Source organism: Echinops telfairi, unplaced genomic scaffold (assembly GCF_000313985.2).
Source record: "Echinops telfairi isolate 266 unplaced genomic scaffold, ASM31398v2 ScPeMD7_4225;HRSCAF=4972, whole genome shotgun sequence".
Taxonomy (NCBI): domain Eukaryota; kingdom Metazoa; phylum Chordata; class Mammalia; order Afrosoricida; family Tenrecidae; genus Echinops; species Echinops telfairi.
Genome location: NW_022108124.1, coordinates 16,839,427 through 16,859,793, shown reverse-complemented (window position 1 = coordinate 16,859,793; position 20,367 = coordinate 16,839,427). Strand labels below are relative to the sequence as shown.

The window sequence follows — 20,367 nt, the reverse complement described above, 5'->3', positions numbered from 1 at the left end:
GCCTCTTCTGGGGGTGGGGGGGGCATGTAGAAACTTCCTCTCCCAGTTGGGGTGGGGGGTGGGGGGTGGGAAGGAGGGTGTCACCTGTGTCCAGAAAGCAGCCTTGGGAACACAGAATGGCTCCAGCGTGAGCCCCCCGGGACCCTCCGCTCCACTCATGTTCGCCCACAAACCTACTCCCTGGCCTGGGTGGTCCCGTAGAAATAGAAGCCATGGGCGTCATGTAATGTTGTTGTTGGGTTTTTTTCTTTAATTTTGTTTCGGGTGTTTTTAACTCTCTCTGGAGAATGGGGCAGAGGGTGCCAAGGGAAATTGGTTCTCCATTCAAAACCCACCCACGCACGTGCTTTCCCGGAATGGGCCGGAGGCAGGTCATGTGGCCCTCCTAGTAGATGCATTTGAATTAAAAATAGTAAGAAAAAGAAACAGGTGAGGATCCTTTTTATTTGTTTGTTTACATTATTTCACCAACGAGATCTGAAAAATGAGCGTTTTAATCCAGGGCACTCTGCAGTCAGACCATCCAGGCTCCCGGGCCCCGGTGTGGCTGGCGGCCACTGGTGTGGAGAGCAGGCCTAGGATTCAAGGTCCCCACTGGGTGTCCTCGTCTCTGTCCACGTCAGAGTGGTCCCCACTCCTGCCAGCATTTCACCAACTGTTGCTGAGCTCACAGTGCCCCTAGGCCCAGGGGCCAGCCCATCCCCCACAGTGCTCTGACTCAGCTTTCTCCACCTGGAACTCAGCATTCAGCCCCCTGACTCTGCCCAGAGCACTCTCTTCTCCAGACTCCCCTTCCTCTCTCCACGAGGGACAGACACTACCAGTTCCCCACCCCTCACGGCCCTCTCTCACGCACACACAATCCCACGCCCAGCCCTGTCTGCTCACTCCTTGGTGATACCTCTGAGATGTGCCCCTGGGCCGCACACACTCTGGCTTTCTGAGAGCTCCACACTTCTGCATGCCCGAGCCAGGTGTGCCCTCTGCCTGGCCTCCAATCCACTGTTTTCTTAAGAATGTGCCTCTGGCGGCCAAGACTTTTATTTCCTGGCCCCTGAGTGCCTCCACATATGGGCCACGTCAGCTCCACCACAGTTCAGCTCCAGGCTGCTCATTCCAGCCCAGTACAACGTGGCCAACTCTCTCCACTGGGACCATTCCTGAAACTGGCCTGTGCCGCTTCCCTGCTCCCCCAGCCCTCCACCAGCCAGTGACTTCTAGAAGCCTCCTGCGTCTCCCCCGGCTCACCCTCTGGCCAGAAATGGCCTCTGTGGCCCGGACTCCTCCAGCCTTGGCTGTATCCCGTCTGGTATATGTTGCTGCTTGGTTCCCTCCTTGTGCTGAATCACTTCTGGACACACACATGCACACACCCCAAGGACCTAGGTGTAGATTAAAGTGAGGAGATCTCATTTCCAGGCTCTGCGAACATAATTCCCGCCCTTGAATCATGTCCGGCCTCTGTCTCTGGCCTTGGTTTGCCAGCATGTAAAATGGGTGCAAGCTGTGCTGCCAGGCAGGCTTCCAGGATTCAGGAGAGAGACAGACAGAGAGAGAGAGAGAGAGACAGAGTCTGCAGTGGGTTGATGGATGGCGGTCCTGGCTGCTGGGGGACAGGAAGGCAACAACTGTGGGAACTGGTGGAGGGTCTTGGAGGAGAGAGGCCCAGACAGCAGGGACACCTCACCATCACCAGGGAACATCTGGGGAGCTTCATCTTGCCACCCCCACCCCAGCTCTCTAACGGGCCCCTTGCCCTCCCCCTGGGGCTGGCTGCCTGGTGGGCCCGGAGTTTTGCCTGGATCATAGGTATTTACAGAGGATGGGCTGAACATCTCTACTAATGCCTCAGGCCTGGACCAGGTGGGAATGCCTCCACACCTGCCTCCGCAGGTGGGTCTAGCACACCACAACCACCCCACCACCCGCTGCCCTTCCAGTCGGCACCTGTGAGACAGAACAGAACTCCAGGGGGTTTCCCAAACTATACACCTTGCTCCTTTAGAGGGGCTGCTGGCCACAGCCCAAGGCTTAATCCTCTGCACCATTGCAGCTCCCTGGTCTCAGGATCAATCTTCTCCAAATGATGTCTGCTGGAATTTGTCTGAATGCTCGCTGGCTGAGAGAAGCTAGGACAACCTGCTTGGGTCTCCAGGGCGTCAGGAGAAGCAAGAGAGAAGAGTTAGGTTGGGAGGCACTGAAGGAGGAGAACGGAGCTGGCCAGTGGGAAGAGGCAAAGGGAAGACCCCCACACATGCAGGCTGCCCCTGCTCAGCCTAGACCCTCCATGTCCTCCTAGTTCCCCCTTCCCCCTGGACCACAAGTCTGACCCATGGACAGGCTGGGACAAGGAAGGGGGTCTAAGTCCACTGAGTCAGTACCGAGAAGGACCACACTCACACCTCGGGGGAATGTCTTGGGCTTCCTCCACCATGGCCTGTCCCAGACCCCAGAGAGTATTCCTGGGACTGGAGGGCATCCACAGTGGGGTATCCACAGCCAGGGGCAAGGCTATCCACCATAACAGATCAACCAGGAAGCAGAGAGGACTCCAGCAATCGCAGTCTGAAACCAACAACACCCATCTGCTAGCAGAAGGATCGGTGGGAGGGTGGGCATGGCCTCCAGCCCCTCCTGCAGACACACCTGCTGAGGGACTGCTGGAAGCCACTCCACAAAGACCTCCTTCCTCCCCTGGCAGTGACCTGGAGAAGGAGGGTCTGGTCAACACTTGCCAGGACCCAGCAGTTCTGATCCCCAGCCTTAATCTCTGCTGTCTCCACTCCCTGACCCTATGCACCTTCCTTTCTTCTGGGCTTCCTCAAGCATGGTTTACAACACAGTGAGGTGGGGGAGGCTCTCCAAAGGACAGCATCCATTGGATGCAGAATCTCGGGCATCCAAAGAAGAGAGCGCACCCTCTCACTGGGAGCAAGTGCTAGGAGGCTGAAGGTGGGCAGCAGCACCCTGCTCATGGATAAAGCACTTCCTTCACATCTACCTAGAGCAGCCCTGGAGGAGGGTCCACCGTGACTCAGAGCCCCAGTGGAGAGGATTCTGGGGTCTTTGCTGAGGCCCCTGGGGCAGGGCTAAGCAGTGCAGACAAGGAGTCCTGCAGACAGGCCCTGCCAGGCCTCTGGCAGACAGAGAGTGGCAGGAGGGAGCAGGGCCCTTCTCAAAAGGAAGGTTGAAGAGAGAGAGAGCGCTTCTCGGCCTGAAAGGTAAGAGCTCACCCTCAACCAAGGCATACTCTTGTGAGGCTTCTGGGCTGGTCTCCCCACCACCACCACCATCCCACTCTTGCTTCTCAAAGCCGAAAGAATTCATGCGGCAGAAGCACTTTGGTCATCCAACTAGCTTTTAGGAGGGTAAGGGAAGTGTCAGGTAATACAGTCTCAGACAGTACACACTATCCCTGGAAAGCATGCTAGGCTGCATAGGGGACCGTGCAAGAGTACCAGACTGAAAATGGCTGCTTCCGGGGAGCACGGAGAAACCACGTGGAAAATGAGCCAAGAGAGGAGTACCAGAGTGTGGTAGTGATGTAATCTGGCGTCAACTTGAGGCTATGAAGAGTGAAGGGGTGGAGTCTAGCCTGTCAATCAGGTCTCAGCTTGATGACCTCATTTGGAGGCACCACAGAGATAAATAGCTCACTGGAGGCCAGATACACACAGACTCTCTGCTTCATCTTCCTGCTGACAAGCCACACGGAGCTACATTGATGGAGCCAGAGCCCTGGAGCTGGAGGAGCCACGTGGAGACCCACGCCAGCACTGAGATGCTTCCACCGCCACTGGATCTACAAGACTTTCCACCCACTGGCCTGTGATCTTCCAGCATTCGGCATCATTGCATGTGTTGCGTGAGTCTGAAGAGAACTTCATAGACTGGTATCGGACATATGGACTAATACCGGACTTACGTACTTGATCTGGACTGGGCTGGGATGTTTTCTCAATATACAATTGATCTTTGATATAAAGCTCACTCGTATACACATAAGCATGTCTATGAATTTGTTTCTCTAGTCTACCCAGACTGACACACTGCTTCAGCAGAATGACAGCCTGGGAAACCATACGAGGCAGTTCTTCTCTGTTCTGTAGGATCGACGAGAGTTAGACTGGACTTAAAGGCAATGAGCTGCTCCTGGCTTTGGAGCAATCCCCAAGGTTACTCGGACAGCCTTGTCCATCAGCTGCCCCAGGCTGAGCTAGGTTCCAGGAAGGCGGAAACCTGGTGGGCAGAATGCTTCAAGCTCTTCTTCTGCAGCAGGGGCACAAGAAAAAGACCCCTCCTCCACCCTGCATTTCATAAGCATATACTGAAAACTGCACGCCAAACCCAGTGCCTGCACTCAGATACATCTCTGAGCCGGGAGAGCACCTGGACCAGCAGCGGTGAAAGAAAAGAAGCCCATCAACACAACAATAAGCAAATCATGTAGATTCTTAGGAGCCGCACTCAACAGGGTGGGGAAGGTGAGGTCCCAACTGAGGTGAGGTCCCAGCAAAGGCCTGAAGGAGTAGACACCTACAGGAAGAACATTCTAGCAAGGGTTAGAGTCCAGCCCCGGGAACATGCGCCTGGAATGTCTGAGAAAGGGTGGGCAGCCAGCGTGCCTGGAACAGCGTGCTCTGAGGGCAGGTGAGGAGATACAAGTGAGAGAGAGAGTGCAGAGGCGGGGCAGGTCACCCAGGCCATCCATCAGAGGGCCACCAGGAGGAGCTGGGTGGGACACTGCGAGCGACGTGCTCTGCTCCCGCTACGGAGAAGGTGAGATCGAGTCTATGATGATCAGCTCGTGGAAGAGCAAGCCTCCAGTCCAGAGGTCTGTTGGGCAGTTCACGGGAGAAGGCAGGGTTCTGAAGTAAGTCAAGAAAGTGGAGCAGACACCGACCCTACCCCACCCTGCTGACGGTGGAGGACTGAGAACCCGCCACCCGATTCGGCCTGGTGGCCTCTGAGGATGCTGGTGGGAGCACTTTGGATGATGGGCCGAGGTAAAAGTCTACCTGGGCTGGTTTCCATCAAGCAGCAGCTCTCTGCAGACTATGGAGTGGTTGTTCTTGCTTCCTCTCTTCCCGCATCCCCCTTTTGCGGGGAGCCCTCCGCCTGCCTGTTCCCCAGCTCATTCATGCCAGTCATCTCTTCTTGGGCAGTCAGCCCACTGCTCTCCGTACAGCTGGACTGGGCCGCACCAGGCACCAGGCACCCTCCAAGGAGCGCGGCCAGCAACATCTTCAGGTACTGGCGGAAGCGGTGGCTGGAGAAGGCATAGAGGACAGGGGTGACGCAGCAGTGCAGGAAGGCAATGCTCTCGGTCACCTGCAGGGCATAGTCCAGGTGGTGGCTGACCTCACAGTCTCCAAACACGTTCAGGTCCAGCAGCGAGTGCAGGAACAAGGTGAGGTTGTACGGGAACCACAGCACAAAGAAGGCCACCACGAGAGCCCCGGCCATCCGCAGAGCCCGGCCCCGGCCCAGGGGCCTCAGCCGGACCAGGACACAGCCGATGCGGGAGTAGAAGAAGATCATGGCCAAGAGGGGAAGGAGGAAGCCCAGGAGGATCTGCTGGAAGCGGAGATAGAGCTTCCAGAGGGTCCCGTGCCCGCCAAAGTCTGGGTAGCAGTTCCACACACCCTTGGGGTTTTCGTGGGTCTTCACAAAGACCATGTCGGGGATGGAGATGGCCAGGGCCACGGTCCACACCACAGCAGAAAGGATGAGGCTCTTGGCCCGGGTCCTCAGCCTGTGGTGGGGCTGAGCGTGGACAATCTCCAGGTACTTGTCCAGGCTCATGCAGCTGATGAAGAAGATGCCACTGAAGAAGCTGGTGGTGTAGAGGATGCTGATCACCTTGCACAAGAAATTGCCGAAGACCCAGTGCCAGGCCACAGAGATGCCCCAGAAGGGGAGGGTCAACACAAACAGGAGGTTGGAGACGGCCATGTTCGTGAGGTAGACCTCCACCATCTGCCTGCGAGGCACATACCGGAGCAAGACCACAAGAAGAAGGAGGTTCCCACCCAGGCCCAGCACAAAGATCAGGCTGTAGAAGATGGGCAGGAAGATTTGGCCAAAGGACAACACCGCATCCTTCCGGCAGATCAGGAAGGTCAGCTCGTCCAGGTAGTCGTAGTCATAGAGGAAGCTGCTGTTCTCAGGATAGGCGTCCTCGGTAGTGAGCCACACAGGGGAGGCGGTGACCACAACCATGTCCAGAGAGGATGTCCGGTCCTGGAGCTGTGTGGGGCACAGGGGGTGGAGGGTGGGGGTTATGAAAGAAAGGATGTGCTAAAACCAGACACTCCCTAGCTCTCTCCAAACCTCCCTTTGCTACACCCCCCTCCTTAAAAAAAAATAAAGAGCACATGTATTAAGTCTTAAACAGGACACAGATAAGACAGCTAGAGAGGCCTATCATCTGGATGGGGGAGACCATTAGCCGTCACGGTGTCCAAGAGCTTGTTGGGAGGCAGTGGACATGGGAGGAGGTCAAAGAAGATGGTCACGTGGATGTGGTTGGCATCGGGTCAGTACAACCGAGTTACAGATGGGGTCCTGGAGCAGGAGGGGTGTGATGGGGACACTGCATTGTGTAAGGCAGAGGAATTCACAGCATGGGCGAGGGGCTTCCCCGAGACCCCATCTCTTGGTAGGTCACTTTCTTGTGTGGCTTATAATTGCTTTTAAAATGAGAATTTATCTTTAGTGGGGCTTGCTTTATCGGTGAATGTCCGACCTTGTCTTTATTTCTAAGACCTGAGACTGTCTCTCAGGGTTGCGTTCAGTTAGCTATTACAATGAAGGGGGGGGGGGGGCTCAAAAAAACTAAAAACATTCACGATGACCCAATAGGACCGTGTTTGAAGCAGGAGAGTGTGATCTATCAGGTGGATAGGCTTAAAATCTTCTAAGCCTTTGCATGCTTCAGTTTCCTCCTTTTTAAAAGGAAGATGCTAACCCTGCCTGTCTTGTGGCGGTGTTTGGACGCTTAAACGCGGTCATTCAGGTAGAGCACTTTAAACTCGAACTGAGACTGCCTAGCATATAACTAAAGCGAATGAAACCTGCTACCGTTGAATTGATTCCAACTCCCAGTGTGGGAAGCAGAGAACGGGAAGAGAGTGTATGCGGATGAATCCTTTAGTCTCATCGATTAAGGAGCCTGGTAGGCTGGGTTTCTGGGGTGGAGGGAGGCCTTCACCCTTGTGAGTTGGAGGTGAGTCCCAACCCCATTCTCATAATTAATATTGTTCCCCACTATATCCTCCCATAATAGTGCTACCTTAAAGTTACCTCTTACAAGCGCATGGCTGATTGCTAGTAGCCAGCAGCTTGAACTAGAGGCAGACAGGTGCTATTGCTCTCTAGATACTGAAGACAACTACCCCCCTTACCTGCCCTGGGCACTGGTGTTAGGTTACTCCTCCAATGTACTCAGGGACCCTTAGGGTTAGGATACAGCCCATTTTGTTATGTATGTGCTTACCTATAATTAAGGGGGCTTGAGTGTATATAAGCCTTGGGTGAAAATACATTCTCTCTCTCTCTCTGCAAATCTGGCTGCTGAAGTCATGATGGTCCCAGAGGTGTGCCCTTGCATGCCCTAGCCTGTCTGATGTCTCTAATTTTACCCTTCAATGGCACAACCACCTCTTGGACCCATTCGATTGTGGGCTGGTACCCCACATCCTATTGATGTGTAGGACAGTGTAGAAGACCTCTGCTGGGTTTCCAAGGCCATTGTCCCACATCGCTTTCCCACCGCATGGCAATCTTTGGATCAGCAGCCAAGACTTGTCAAAGTCCCTCTAGCACACAGCAGGCCCTCCGTCCATGTGAGCTTAGATGATTGCTTTGCCCCAACCCGAGTCCTTCCTCTGCCCACCAGCCTCTTCTCTCCCGAGTGTGTGTATGGGAGGACACCATCCACAACTCAGAAACATCCCAGACTGCCACCTCGTCGCCATCCTGCCAGTCTCTACTCCCTAATGCCTCTAGAATCTGTCTCCAGGTCCCATAAACACACACAATGCCATACTTTTTAAAGAAAGCTAAGACGAATGAAATAAAAATGCACCCTTTGAACACATAGTTAGAACTAGGACAGATCAAGGAAAGGAGAGAGAAAGAATAAGAAGTGTAGGATTCAAGATGGCAGAAGTTCGAGGAACGAGAAGCAGGGAGGTCCATAGCTCTGACGGTGGCTTCTCTGCTCTGGTTTCTTCTGAGGAGCCCTGGCAGTGTAGTGGTTATGCATTGGGCTGTGATCCTCATGGTTGGTGGTTCAAAACCAGAAAGACTGGGCTTTTTACTCCCATCAACAGTTACTGTCTCAGACACCCACAGGCGGGTAGCTATGGGTCAGCATTGATCTGTTGGCAGTGAGTGGGTATGTTAGACAGGGTTCTCTAGAGAAACAAAGCCAGGACACATATGATTATATATCTATTTATATAGATAGATATATACAACATAAGAAATAAACAGCTAATTAGTCTATAGAGCAGTACAAATGGCTCAGTGCAACTCACTTCTGTGAGACAGCTAATACACTGGCAGTCCTTCAAGGCTTGAGGGCCGCCAGGTGCAAGTCAAGGAAGCAGATAGCTGAGTCCTCTGTAGAGCAATTCAGGCAACCCGGCCACAGGCAGCAAACAGCAAGGCAGGTCACCAACAGTCAGCCAGATGACAGAGTCTGACAGTCCCCCAGCTCAAGAGATGTAAATTCCAATGGTGTGGTGAAGCAGGTCTTGAAGGAACCTCAAATTACAGTGACACAGTGAACCTCAAATTACAGTGACACAGTCCACAGGTTAGGTGTCCCACAGGCAATGTAGCTTGCAAATTGGGGCAGAGAACAAGCTAAGGCAGTCACACACTGGTCCAATCATCAAAGAGCAAGAGACAAGAAAGGTGAGCCTCACTGAGCTATTTATCTCTCCGCCCTTCAATTAATCCCACATGTGTTCATTGGCCAGGTTGGCACAATAAACCTACTTCTCACAGTGGGTTTCATTGGAAGTGATAATTCCTCGGGTGTTTGCTGTGCTATGCAGAGAAATTAGCTCTGGGGGGGAAAAGAGAACTTCACGTGAACTAGTGGTGTGAATCTGCCACCCATCAAGGATCATTCTCAATCTGATCAGAGAGTCCAGAGGACAGAGAGAGAGAGCTCAGGCTCAACACGTGACCGTGTTTACCTGCAGGAAGTAGGGGTTGGGGAGAAGAGAGAAAGGAGATAAAAATGAATAAGCAGCCCAAGCAGGCAATCAATCATACACATAGAGGAGGGGGGCTTTCGTCAGTGATAGCAATGGATACAACGGGAGAAATGCCACTAACCCTCCTCTGCTCCTGCATTTTCTTTTTGATTCTTTGATTGATTCATTCATTGACCATTGACCTCCTGGCCGCTGCCCATTGATCTCCCTCCTGTGGAGACGTTCTTGTGTGAGTGAGGTGGGCCTCTCCATTTCAAGACATCTCTTTAATAGAAAAATACATAATTACTTTTTCTGTATATATTAGAGAGGTTTCCTACCATCCCTTCCTCACACACATTTGGTCCATTCCAGGAAGGAATTTGAAGGAGAGGTGGACTGGGGCCTTCAGTTGATCCCTCTAGAACCCGTGATGCTGTGACCACCGAGTTGATGGAACTATCAGTGTCTGACCAAGTGGGGCCACTCCTGTAGACCCCTGAAGTCCACTCACTCCCGAGCTCTATCTCAGCCTGGGGCTCTTGCCAAATGGTGACCATTGAGGAAGAAGCTTATGTCACCCTGCCTCCACCCCAGAAGCAGCCCAAGAGGCCTTGACTAGGGCCCAACTTTGTCCTGACCGTCCTTGGGAACTTAGCCCTTGCCATTTGCTTTTCTAGGACTTCTCCCCACTTCTGTGCACCTGGGGGGTCTTCTCCCCTCTGTGGAGAGAAGTATGAGCATCCACCATGCGTGGCTGATATTGGGAGCCTGTGGGTTGCTGGGAATAAGGCAGGGAGTGGGGGTGGGGGTGGGGGGGAAGGACTCTTTTGCACTTTGGGCGTGATTTGAGTCCTTTCGGTCAGGAGTTGCAAATAATTAAACATTTTAAGTTGTCAGCCCTGACCTTGATCAACGTTTGCTTTGGCAAACAGTGGAAAACGACCTTCGATCGAGGCCAGACGACAGAGCCAGAAGGTGTGGGGTTAGACCAGGCTATCTAGAAATGGCTCCCTCCTCCTAGGAAACCCTGCTCCCTTCCCTCCTGGGGTCCCCTGATCTTTCACCAGAGGAGTCTTCTCATGTCCTTCTGGCTTCTGAGGCCACCAGCCTCTCCCACCGCCTCCATCACTCTCAGCAGCATCAAGGAGGACCACAGCAGCGGCCAGTGTCCTTGTGTGCACACTACGATGGACTACGCACTTTCCTCTCCACGGCGGTTCTCCTCCCTACAAGACCAGCCAGAGAGGGATCCTCTGCTCCACTTCACCCAGGAGGAAAGCACCGTCTTCACACTCAGACAGTCACCAGCCAAGGTGCACCTGAAACACAGGTCTTTGGATTGAAGACCCCACTACCTTGAGCCTGACCCCAACTTATCCTCCACCTGTGTTCTTCCCCACCCAGGGGATAACAAGGGGCCACCTGAGAAGGGTACAGAAGCTGTGGTGCACTCGGGAGATCTTCGTGGCCCAGGATCTTGGTCTCGTTGGCTGGCTGCTCTAAAGTCTAGTGTCCGTGCGGAGAGGCCCTGCCAAGTGCAGTCTCCCTCTTGACCTTTGAGAATAATATCTCTCAAAGACACCCATGCCTTAACCCCCAAACTGGTGACTATGTTGCTTTTTAGGGCAAAGGAGCTATTCCCAGTGGGATTTAGTTAAGAGTTTTGAGATGAAGAGATTATCCCGGGTTAGCCAGGTGCCTCCATCGCCTCACAGGGGCCCCAGAGGGAGGCAGGAGAGTCAGGGAAGGGACATCCCTTGCTCCCCAGCTGGGAGAGGCTCTCTGTGTGCCTTGGTTGATGGCCGAGACCTCTGCTGCCCCTTCTCGGACTCTCTTCAAGAGACCACATGAGCTTTGGAAATAAATAGAAACCACGCACACCATTGGAGATCACCTCTAGTAGGTAATAATTTTGCTTTTTCCCCCCCTTAGTATTTGGTCATGGCGACCTGAATCCTCCCCTCCCCAAAGCCTGCCTGTGTGACTGGTCTGGTGAAGCCCCTCTCCCAGCCCCATCGGCACTCTGAGACAGTGATTTCTCAGCCTCAGTGTCCACGTCCTGGATGAAGATCCATCCAAGGCTCTAGCCGGGAGATCCCGGCGGGCGCTTGCCTCCGACAAACTTCATGGAATCAATTAGCAGAGGCACCCTGCCTCCCTGCTTTTCTTTCCTTCTCCTTTTTCCTGTGTCTGGTTTTCCACTTGCCCTGCTGCTGCCCTACGCAGAGCTGAACCAAGACCCTCTGTGAGTTGTTTTTCTAGACCAGGCCAGCCCTGTCCCCGCAGCCCTGGCTCGGGGCTCTCACTGTTTCCACAGAGGCCTGGTACAAGAAGTTCTCCCGCTGGCACAGCTCCCTTGAACCAGGGCACAGGAGGCGGCCTTGCAGTCCCTCCACCTCCCTCCCAGAAGGATCCCTCCACGGCTTTTCCAAGGACTGGGTGGAGATCGGTCCAACCGCCTGGCCACTGCACAGGTCCGGCGCATGATGGGCCCCTCCTGCCCTCGGCCCATCCTTCTAGCATTCTCATCCCACAGCTCTGGCCCAGTTACGGCTGGAAAAGTTGAGGATGGAGTTGGAGAATGATTCAGGCTCCAACCACAGTGTCCGGCTTTGGGAGAGGTGCTGAGCAGTCAGGCGCATGTGAACAAACACATGCCTTTGGGGGAACCAGTGGTAGATATCCCACTGTGTGTCTGTAACCACAGCAGCAATACTGCCTGATGCTTCAATAGCGCTTACTATGGTCCAGGTTCAAGTCTGAGAACTTACACTGCAGTGATTCACTTCAGCTTTCCAAAGCTTGTCTGTCGGTCTTGCTCTGTGGTCACTTGTGTGGTGCTGTGGGGCTGGAAGCCGTTTTTCAAATACCAGCATGGTGCACCAATTTCAGCAGAGCTTCCAGACTTAAGAAGAGACGAGGAAGAAGGAAGAGGCTATCCACTTCCAAGGGATGAACCGCTGAAACACTTACAAGCATAGTGGAAAACTGTCTGATTTGGCACCAGAAGAGGAGCCCCTCGGTTTGCAAAGCACACAAAATAGGACTGAGGAAGAGCCGCCTTCTCAAAGGAGAGTCGACTATCATGATGTGGATGGTGTTAAGTTTTCCACATCCGTTATTAATTAAACCATGGGTGTGTGAAGTAGGAACCTAGGAAAACTGGAAGTTGTTGAAAAGGAGCACATAAAGGCTGAGCTCCTCGGCACTCGTGAGCTGAGACAGATGGCTCTTAGCTGACATCAATCAAGCCTGAGGCTTACTACACAGGAAATGACAAATTCAAGAGGAGGACTGTTACATGCATCAATGAAAAGGACATTTCAAGATGTATTTTGAAGGGCAATGCTGTCTGTGATCGGCTATACGCCTACAAAGAAGACCAATTCCTATGGCTGTTGTTTAAATCTACATGCCAACCACTGAAGCCAATGATAAAGAAATGGACCACTCCTCTGAAATTCTTCCACCTAAATTCATCAAAGGTGCATTGGTAATTACAGGTGACTGGAGGACAAAGTTGGAAACAAAGAGGAAGGATGAATACTTAGAAAATACGGCCTTGGCAATAGAATTGATGCTGGAGATCAAACGATAGAATTTTGCAGGACCAACAGCTTCTTTTTGCAGACACCTCTTTTCAACAACATAAACGGTGACTCTGCAAATGGTCCTGACCAGATGGAATACAGAGGAATCATACCACATCAGTCAAAATAGAGCCAGGTGCTGACTGTGGAGCATCAACTGCTCATAAGCAAGCTCAGGTTGAAGCGGAAGGAAATTGAAACACAAGAGCCAAAACGTGACTTGGAGAATACCCATCTCAAGAACAGATTTGATGCACTGAACCCTAATGACCGAGGACCAGTTGAGCTGTGGGATGACAGCAAGGATATGATAAATGAAGACAGAGGTCATTTAAAGTCAGGAAAGAATGAAAAGACCAAAGCAGATCTTAGAAGAAACTCTAAAACTTGCTCTTGAATGCAGCATAGCTAAAGTGAATAGACGAAATGGTGATGTCAGAGAGTTGAAAATTTCCCGGAGGGCAACTTGAGAAGACCAAGCAAAGTATGATAACGAAATGCGCACAAACTCAGAGCTACGATCCGAAGAAGAAGAGCACACTCAGCCTATCTCAACCTGAAAGGATTTAAGGAAAACCACACATCTTGACTTGCGCTGTTGGAAGATCCTAAGGGCAAAATATTAAACAAGGCAGGAAGCGTCCATTAAAAAGAAGATGGGAGAAATACACAGAGTGATTGGACGACGTTCAACCAGTCCAGGAAGGAGTCTATGGAAGAAGAACTCCAAGGTGCACCGATAGAAAACGGTGCTCCACAAATTGAGGCGATATTTGTGGGAACGTTTCCACAGACTGGAAGTGCTCATTCATCGAAGCCAAGACACTTCGAAGATCACTACCAGGCCAACAACCGATGAAGAGAGCCGGACGTGGGATCCAAAGAAAAGTGACCCAATGCTTTATGAAAATAACTCAACAGTATCATCACCATCACACACAAGTAAAATTTTGCAGAACCTAATTAGAAAATGGTTCCAGTCATATGTCGATCGGGAACTGTAGGAAATCCAAATGAGATGCAGAAGAAGACATGGTGGGGGACTGTCGAGCTGACCTCAGATAGGTCTCGGCTGAAAGCAGGGGATATTAGAAGGATCTAGGATCGGAGTATCAGAAGGTTCCTGGTGTTTCGTTGACTTTGTACAGGAGTTTGACTGATGGGTCATAACAAACTACGGATAACATCGAGAAGAATGAGAATTCCAGCACACTTCATTGTGCTCATCCAGAACCTGCACATAGGCCAAGAGGCAGTTAGTTGTTCAAGCAGATATTGAACGATTTAAAATCAGAAAAGATGTGTGTCAGCTGTGTAGCCTTTCTCCATAGTTATTCAATCTGTGTGTTGAGGAAACAATCAGAGAAGATGGACTATATGGAGCACACAGCATCAGGACTGGAGGAAAATTCATGAAAAACTTGCCAAACATGGGAAGCAAGCCTCAGGAGAAGGCAGCGGGACCATAGTTCCGCAGGGACTTGGGGGGAGGAGGAGGCAGGGGAGGGTGGGGAGGAAGGAGCGGTGAGCAAACATGTAGACAGGAGACCAACTAGGGAATTAAATCAACAATGAGGAGGCTGTAGAGATCCCGGTGGTGTTGAAGCAACAACAGTCTAGCCACGAGGAGTTATTAAGAGGCAGCAAAAGGTGAAGCATGATTGTGGGGCAGGAGGAAGGTAGAAAGAAACAGAGGAAAGATCTAGGAAGCAAAGCTATGACTAGAGGTATAAACATAGGTGTGCACTTACATAAATACATTAATTCATGAAAATAGTTATTGACATAGGTACATATAATTACATGTCAATACATTGAGGACGTAGACAAACTTTGGACCTCTGCTCAAGCCCTCCTTTAATGCAAGAACATTTTGTTATAACAACCTGGCATTCTGTGAGGCTCACCCTCCAGACATGATTGCTGAAGATAAAAATGGGTGCATAAGCAAATGTGGTGAAGAAAGCTGATGGTGCCCAGCTATCAAAAGATATAACATCAAGGGTCTTAAAGACTTGAAGTTGAACAAGCAACCATCTAGCTGAGAAGCAAGAAAGCCCACATGGAAGAAGCACACCAGCCTGTGCGATCATGAGGTATCGAAGGGATCAGGTATCAGGCATCAGAAGACTCAAAACAAACAAACAAACAAAATTATTGTTGAGAATGAGAGTCGGAGCAGAGAGATCAAAAACCCATCTGTAGACAATGGGACATCTCACAGAAGGGTCACAGGAACGGATGAGTCAACCAGGGCACAGTATAGCACTGATAAAACAATATTCCCCTGGTTCCTTGAGGCTTCCTCACCCCCCACTATCATGACCCCAGTCCTGCCTCTCACTGTGGGCTAGGACACAGCATGTACACAGGTACAGATAAGAGCTCAGGACACACGGAATCCAGGTCAGATAAACCCCTCAGGAACAGAAATGGGAGTAGGGATACCAGGAGGGTAGGGGAAGCTGGAGAGAGGAGGGGAAAGAAACCATGGGGGAAGGGAGACAGCAGTCAGTGTAAGATATGAAAATAACAATCATTTATCATTTATCAAGGGGTCACAAGGGTGGGAGGGGAACAGGGAAAGAAAAAAGAGGAGCTGATACCAAAGGCTCAAATAGAAAGTAAATGTTTAGAAAATAATGATGGAGTACAAATATTCTTGATACAATTGATATATGGAATGTTATAAGAGCTGTAAGAGCCCCTCAAAAAATGTTTTAAAAATCAAACAAACAAAATAATGATGGCATGGATTGGGATAACAGTTGTATGAGCCCCTAATAAAATGTTAAAAACAAAACAAAACAAAAAAAAATAATGATGGCAACATATGTACAAATACGTTTTATATAATTGATATATGGACTGTTAAAAGAGTTGTAAGAGTCCCCAATAAAATTATCTTAAAAGAAAGAAAAAGAAAACCCTTGCTAGGTACAGATGACACACCTTGCTCGCTGAAAGCCAAAAGGTCTTGAAACCCTTACCGATGAAATTCGAAAACTACAGACTTCCATATGCATTACTCCTCCATGGAAAGAAAATCAAAATTCTCGAAAGTGGGCTAATGGCATCATGATAAACAAAGAAAAGATTGGAGTTATCAGGGATTTCATCTTGCTTGGGTCCACAATCAAGGCTCCTGGAAGCAGCAGTTGATTAATCAAACGACACACTGCACTGGGCAGATCTGCTGCACGAGACCTCGCTAATATGTGGAAGAGGAAAGACGTCACTGGGGGCACTAAGGGGTCCCTGACCCAGCCATGATGTTTTCCAACTCTCACGGGCATCTGGAAGCTGAACGATGAGAAAGGAGGACGGGGAAGATGCATTTACACGATGGTGCGGCCCTAACTCCCACGCTAATGAAATTGAACAATCCTATGACCTTCTTCAGCTTAAACTGATCAAGTTGATCAAATATTCAAGGAATATTGAAAGTACCATGGATTGTCAGAAGAGCCAGAGAATTTGTCTTGGAAGAAGTATAGCTTCAATGCTCCATAGAAGTCAGGTTGGTAAGGGCTCAAGTAGACAGAGAGTGTTTTGAAAAGGATGATGGCAACCTACGGCCAAAGGTGCTAGACACCATGGATGGATGGATTGTGATAAGAGCTGCCAGAGCCCCCAATAAAATGATCTGAAAAAAAGAAATACTGTTGGTGAGACTTCATGTTACATACATTGGACATGCTATAAGGAGAGACCTGTCCCTTCAAGCAAGAGCATCCTGCGTGAAGACACAGAGGGTGAGGAAAATGAGGAAGACCCTAGACAAGGGGGATTGGCCCAGTGGCTGCAACAACGAGCTCACACCTAACAGTCGTCAGGACGCAGCAGGACCAGGCTGTGTCTCCCTCTGTCCTTCACAGGGTCGCCACGGGTCAGCACCGACCCAACAGCACCCAACAGCCACACAACAACTTTCAACCAGGGGTCACAATCTCATTCATAAACAGGACCGGCAAAACCGCATCACCACCTGCAGAAAAAAAACGAGACAGGGGCCTCACACGGTTCACAAAAACTATTTCCAAAGGAAGCAGAGATCTAAATGCTAAAACGAGAAGTATAAAGTTCCTGGAAATAAACACAGGGAACAAACTCTAAGACCTAATTAAAGGAAAAAAACGTTACAAGGTCAGCAAACAGAACGACAAATGCACAACGGCAGAAGGCCAATGAGACCATCGGGGCCTCAGAAAAACTAACCACGTGGGCTCGTCAAAGTACTTATTTAGAGAGCGAGCAGATAGCCTGTGCATTGGGAAACTAACTGTCTTGGAAACTTCCTATCAAAGAAGGGGCCAATGTCAGAAGATGGAGGAAGTGCAACAGCTTTAAACCCTCCATCTGAAAACGAGCAAAGGGCATGAGGAGACACTTCGCCTAAACGGACGTTCTTTTTTTTTAAATCATTTTATTAGGGGCTCATACAACTCTCATCACAATCTATACATACATCAATTGTGCAAAGCACATTTGTACATTCATTGCCCTCATCATTCTCAAAACATTTGCTCCTCATTTTTTCGCCTCCCTCCCCACTCCCCCCCTCCTTCATGAACCCTTGAAATTTATAAATTATTATTTTGTCATATCTTGCCCTGTCCGACATCTCCCCTCACCCACTCTTCTGTTGTCCGTCCCCCAGGGAGGAGGTCACAAGTAGATCCTTGTAATCGGTACCCACTCTCCCTCTACCCTCCCAGTATCGCCACCCACACCACTGGTCCTGAAGGGATCATCTGGGCTGGATTCCCTGTGTTTCCAGTTCCTCTCTGCACCAGTGTACATCCTCTGGTCTAGCCAGATTTGTAAGGTAGAATTGGGATCATGATAGTGGGGGAGGAGGAAGCATTTAGGAACTAGAGGAAAGTTGTATTTTTCATTGTTGCTACATCGCACCCTGACTGGCTCGTCTCCTCCCCGAGACCCTTCTGTAATGGGATGTCCAGTGGGCTACAAATGGGCTTTAGGTCTCCACCCTGCACTCCCCCCCTCATTCACAATGATATGATTTTTTGTTCTGATGATGCCTGATAACTGATCCCTTCAATACCACGTGATTGCCCAGGCTGGTGTGCTTCTTCCATGTGGGCTTTGTTGCTGCTGAGCTAGATGGCTGCTTGTTTACCTTCAAGCCTTTAAGACCCCAGACGCTATATCTTTTGTGATAGCCGGGCACCATCAGCTTTCTTCACCATATTTACTTATTCACCCGCTTTGTCTTCAGTGGTTGTGTCGGGAAGGTGAGCATCAAAGAATGACACTTTAATAGAAGAAAGTGTTTTTGCATTGAGGGAGTACTTGAGTGGAGGCCAATGTCTAAAAAGACATCCTAGTAGCCAAGAAACACACAAAGAGACGCCTTCGGAGGGATCCGAAGCAAAAGTACAATGAGATGCCACATCAATGCCATATCACCTTGGCTCAACAGCACTAAGTAGAGGAAAGAGCCACAGCAACCAATGGCAACCCCCGTTGACGAGGACATGGGACCCTGGCACACTTCGCTTTGGCTGGTGGGACTTGAAAATGGCACAATCACTAGGGGGAAGATGTTACTGCGCTTCCTACCAAAACTGAAAATAGAGCTATCTCATGATCCTGCCATCTCCCTGCTCAGGAAGAACGGGCTCCAAAGGTTCATGGGGAAAAAATTCCACTATCTTTTCAATCCATTTTCCATGTTTGTTGGACCCCCTTTGAACCTTCTCTAGAGACCTAATAGAAATGACCAGACAGGTGCACACCTAGGTCGGTGACAACACACTTCCTAAGAGCAATGGCAGCATGTAGAAACAGCCTAAGGACCCTTCCACGGAGGAGCAGATAAGCACCATGTGGTACGTACATAAAATGGAATACTACACAACCACAGGAACAGTGATGAGTCTGGGAAACCGCATAGCATTAACATGAGTGGCTCTGGAGGCTATAATGCTGAGCGAAATCGATTGGTTACCTCAGGATAGATATTGCATGACCCCACTTGTATAAGAAGGCAAGAATAGAGATCTATACAGAGACCAGTTTTCATTGGTGGTTAACAGGGATGAAGGGCGATGATGGGGGTGGGGTGGAACAACCATAACAAAAAAAAACCCTCATTGCCATCAAACCACTTCTAATTCATAGAGATCCTCTGGACAGAGTAGACCTGCCCTGTGGGTTTCTCAGGCTGTCAACCTTTATGGGGGGCGCAGCCCGCTACTGCCACCCGGCTCCTCTTTAGATCAATTGATGCTGGGCAATGGTATCATGTGGGAATGTTGGCGTCAGAGAACAGTATGGCTAGAGTAAGCGATGCCACTAAGAAGCACACAAGAGAAAAGTCGCTGGTGCTAAAGATGAAGCCATGTCCAATTTGGCAACATTAACTCCCTAAGAAAGGGTGTGGGCACATGTGTATAGGTGCATAGCCTGAGCTTACGGTAAGCTTGTTTCCATCAGCAGTCTTACAGACACTCATGTGTGTAGACACAGGAGATAATCAGGCCTTGCAACATCCCTACCTTGGGAACACTCATTCTAGAAAGCCACCTCTTCCTTTCCCCCTCCTCACCCACTGTGAGCTAGAAAAAGGCTTTTCCCCAGATTGTCTCCCCCCAAATAGATGTCAAACCTAGGGTTCTGCTTGGAACACATGTAAATGATGGTAGCACCGTAGGTGGGGCTCACTCTCAGCTGATAAGGGTAGTAGATTATTGTCCTGAAGGAGAGCTCAGAATAAGTCAAGCCAGCTAAAGGACGACCAATGTTAGGCTGCCATCTTGAATCTAGGATCCGCCCATCTTGTCACATGTGTACCCCTAATCCTTCCTCTTCCTATTGCATGGACACCCCTAGATCATCCCCCTCCCATTGCTGTATTGCCTATGGTACAACCCCTTCCTGTGATGTATGTGGTTACCTGTAATCAGGGCGGCTTGCACGCCCCTAAGTATATATAAGCCTTGGTCAGAAATATACTCTCTCTCTCCTCTCCCACCTCCACATGGACCACAAACAGCGGCTGAGCTGAGCATGCTACCATGAAATGTGTCGGACTCCTTCGTTTCGTCTTCTCTTGTACCTCTCCTATCTTCTATGACTTTACTATGATCTTTATATATTACCACCGTACAATTGCGCCTACGGACCCCCCACGATTGTCAGAGGCTGGTTACCCTGACAACCCCCCCACCCCAGCCCAACTTGGTGAAGGCAGCCTCTCAGGAAAGATTGCCTCCCTGCAAGGATTTGAAAGGAAAGGACATGGTGCCATAAACTCCGTGGTGTCAATCTGTGGGTTCTCGGACCCGTTTGGCAGCACTAGGGCTCTGAGCGTAGAAGGCACACAACAAGTGTCAGAAGTAGAATCAGAAATCAAGACCTCGGGTTGGTTCCTGAACTTGAGCAGGGAACCACACAGTAGTGTAAGCTTCGAGGCACACCATCCCTGGGCCCCCCTCCCCCAACTCCCAGTTCTTGATGGAGCCTCCTGGCTCCCGTGTGCAGAGACAGGAATCATCCCACCCTGGCTTTACAGGAAACCCTGCTTTCTCACACAC

At 50.4% G+C, this 20,367-nt stretch overlaps 1 protein-coding gene across 4 annotated transcripts in view; it reads right to left on the bottom strand.

Moving 5' to 3' along the window:
• Positions 1-4,434: 4,434 nt before the first annotated feature.
• Positions 4,435-20,367, bottom strand: part of ACKR2 (atypical chemokine receptor 2) — a 17,573-nt gene continuing 1,640 nt past the window's right edge. Inside the window, exons 1-3 of one of the 4 annotated variants that reach the window (XM_045295064.1) lie at positions 10,416-10,500; positions 9,355-9,497; positions 4,435-6,249 (exon numbers count right to left, since the gene is read on the bottom strand). In XM_045295064.1, coding sequence (XP_045150999.1) covers positions 5,056-6,249; positions 9,355-9,372 — 1,212 coding nt within the window. In that variant the 5' untranslated portion in view covers positions 9,373-9,497; positions 10,416-10,500 and the 3' untranslated portion in view covers positions 4,435-5,055. Of the gene's footprint in view, positions 6,250-8,543; positions 8,572-9,354; positions 9,498-10,415; positions 10,501-20,367 lie in introns of those variants that run through there. The other 3 variants (XM_045295065.1, XM_045295066.1, XM_004708661.2) reach the window with 3 other exon arrangements.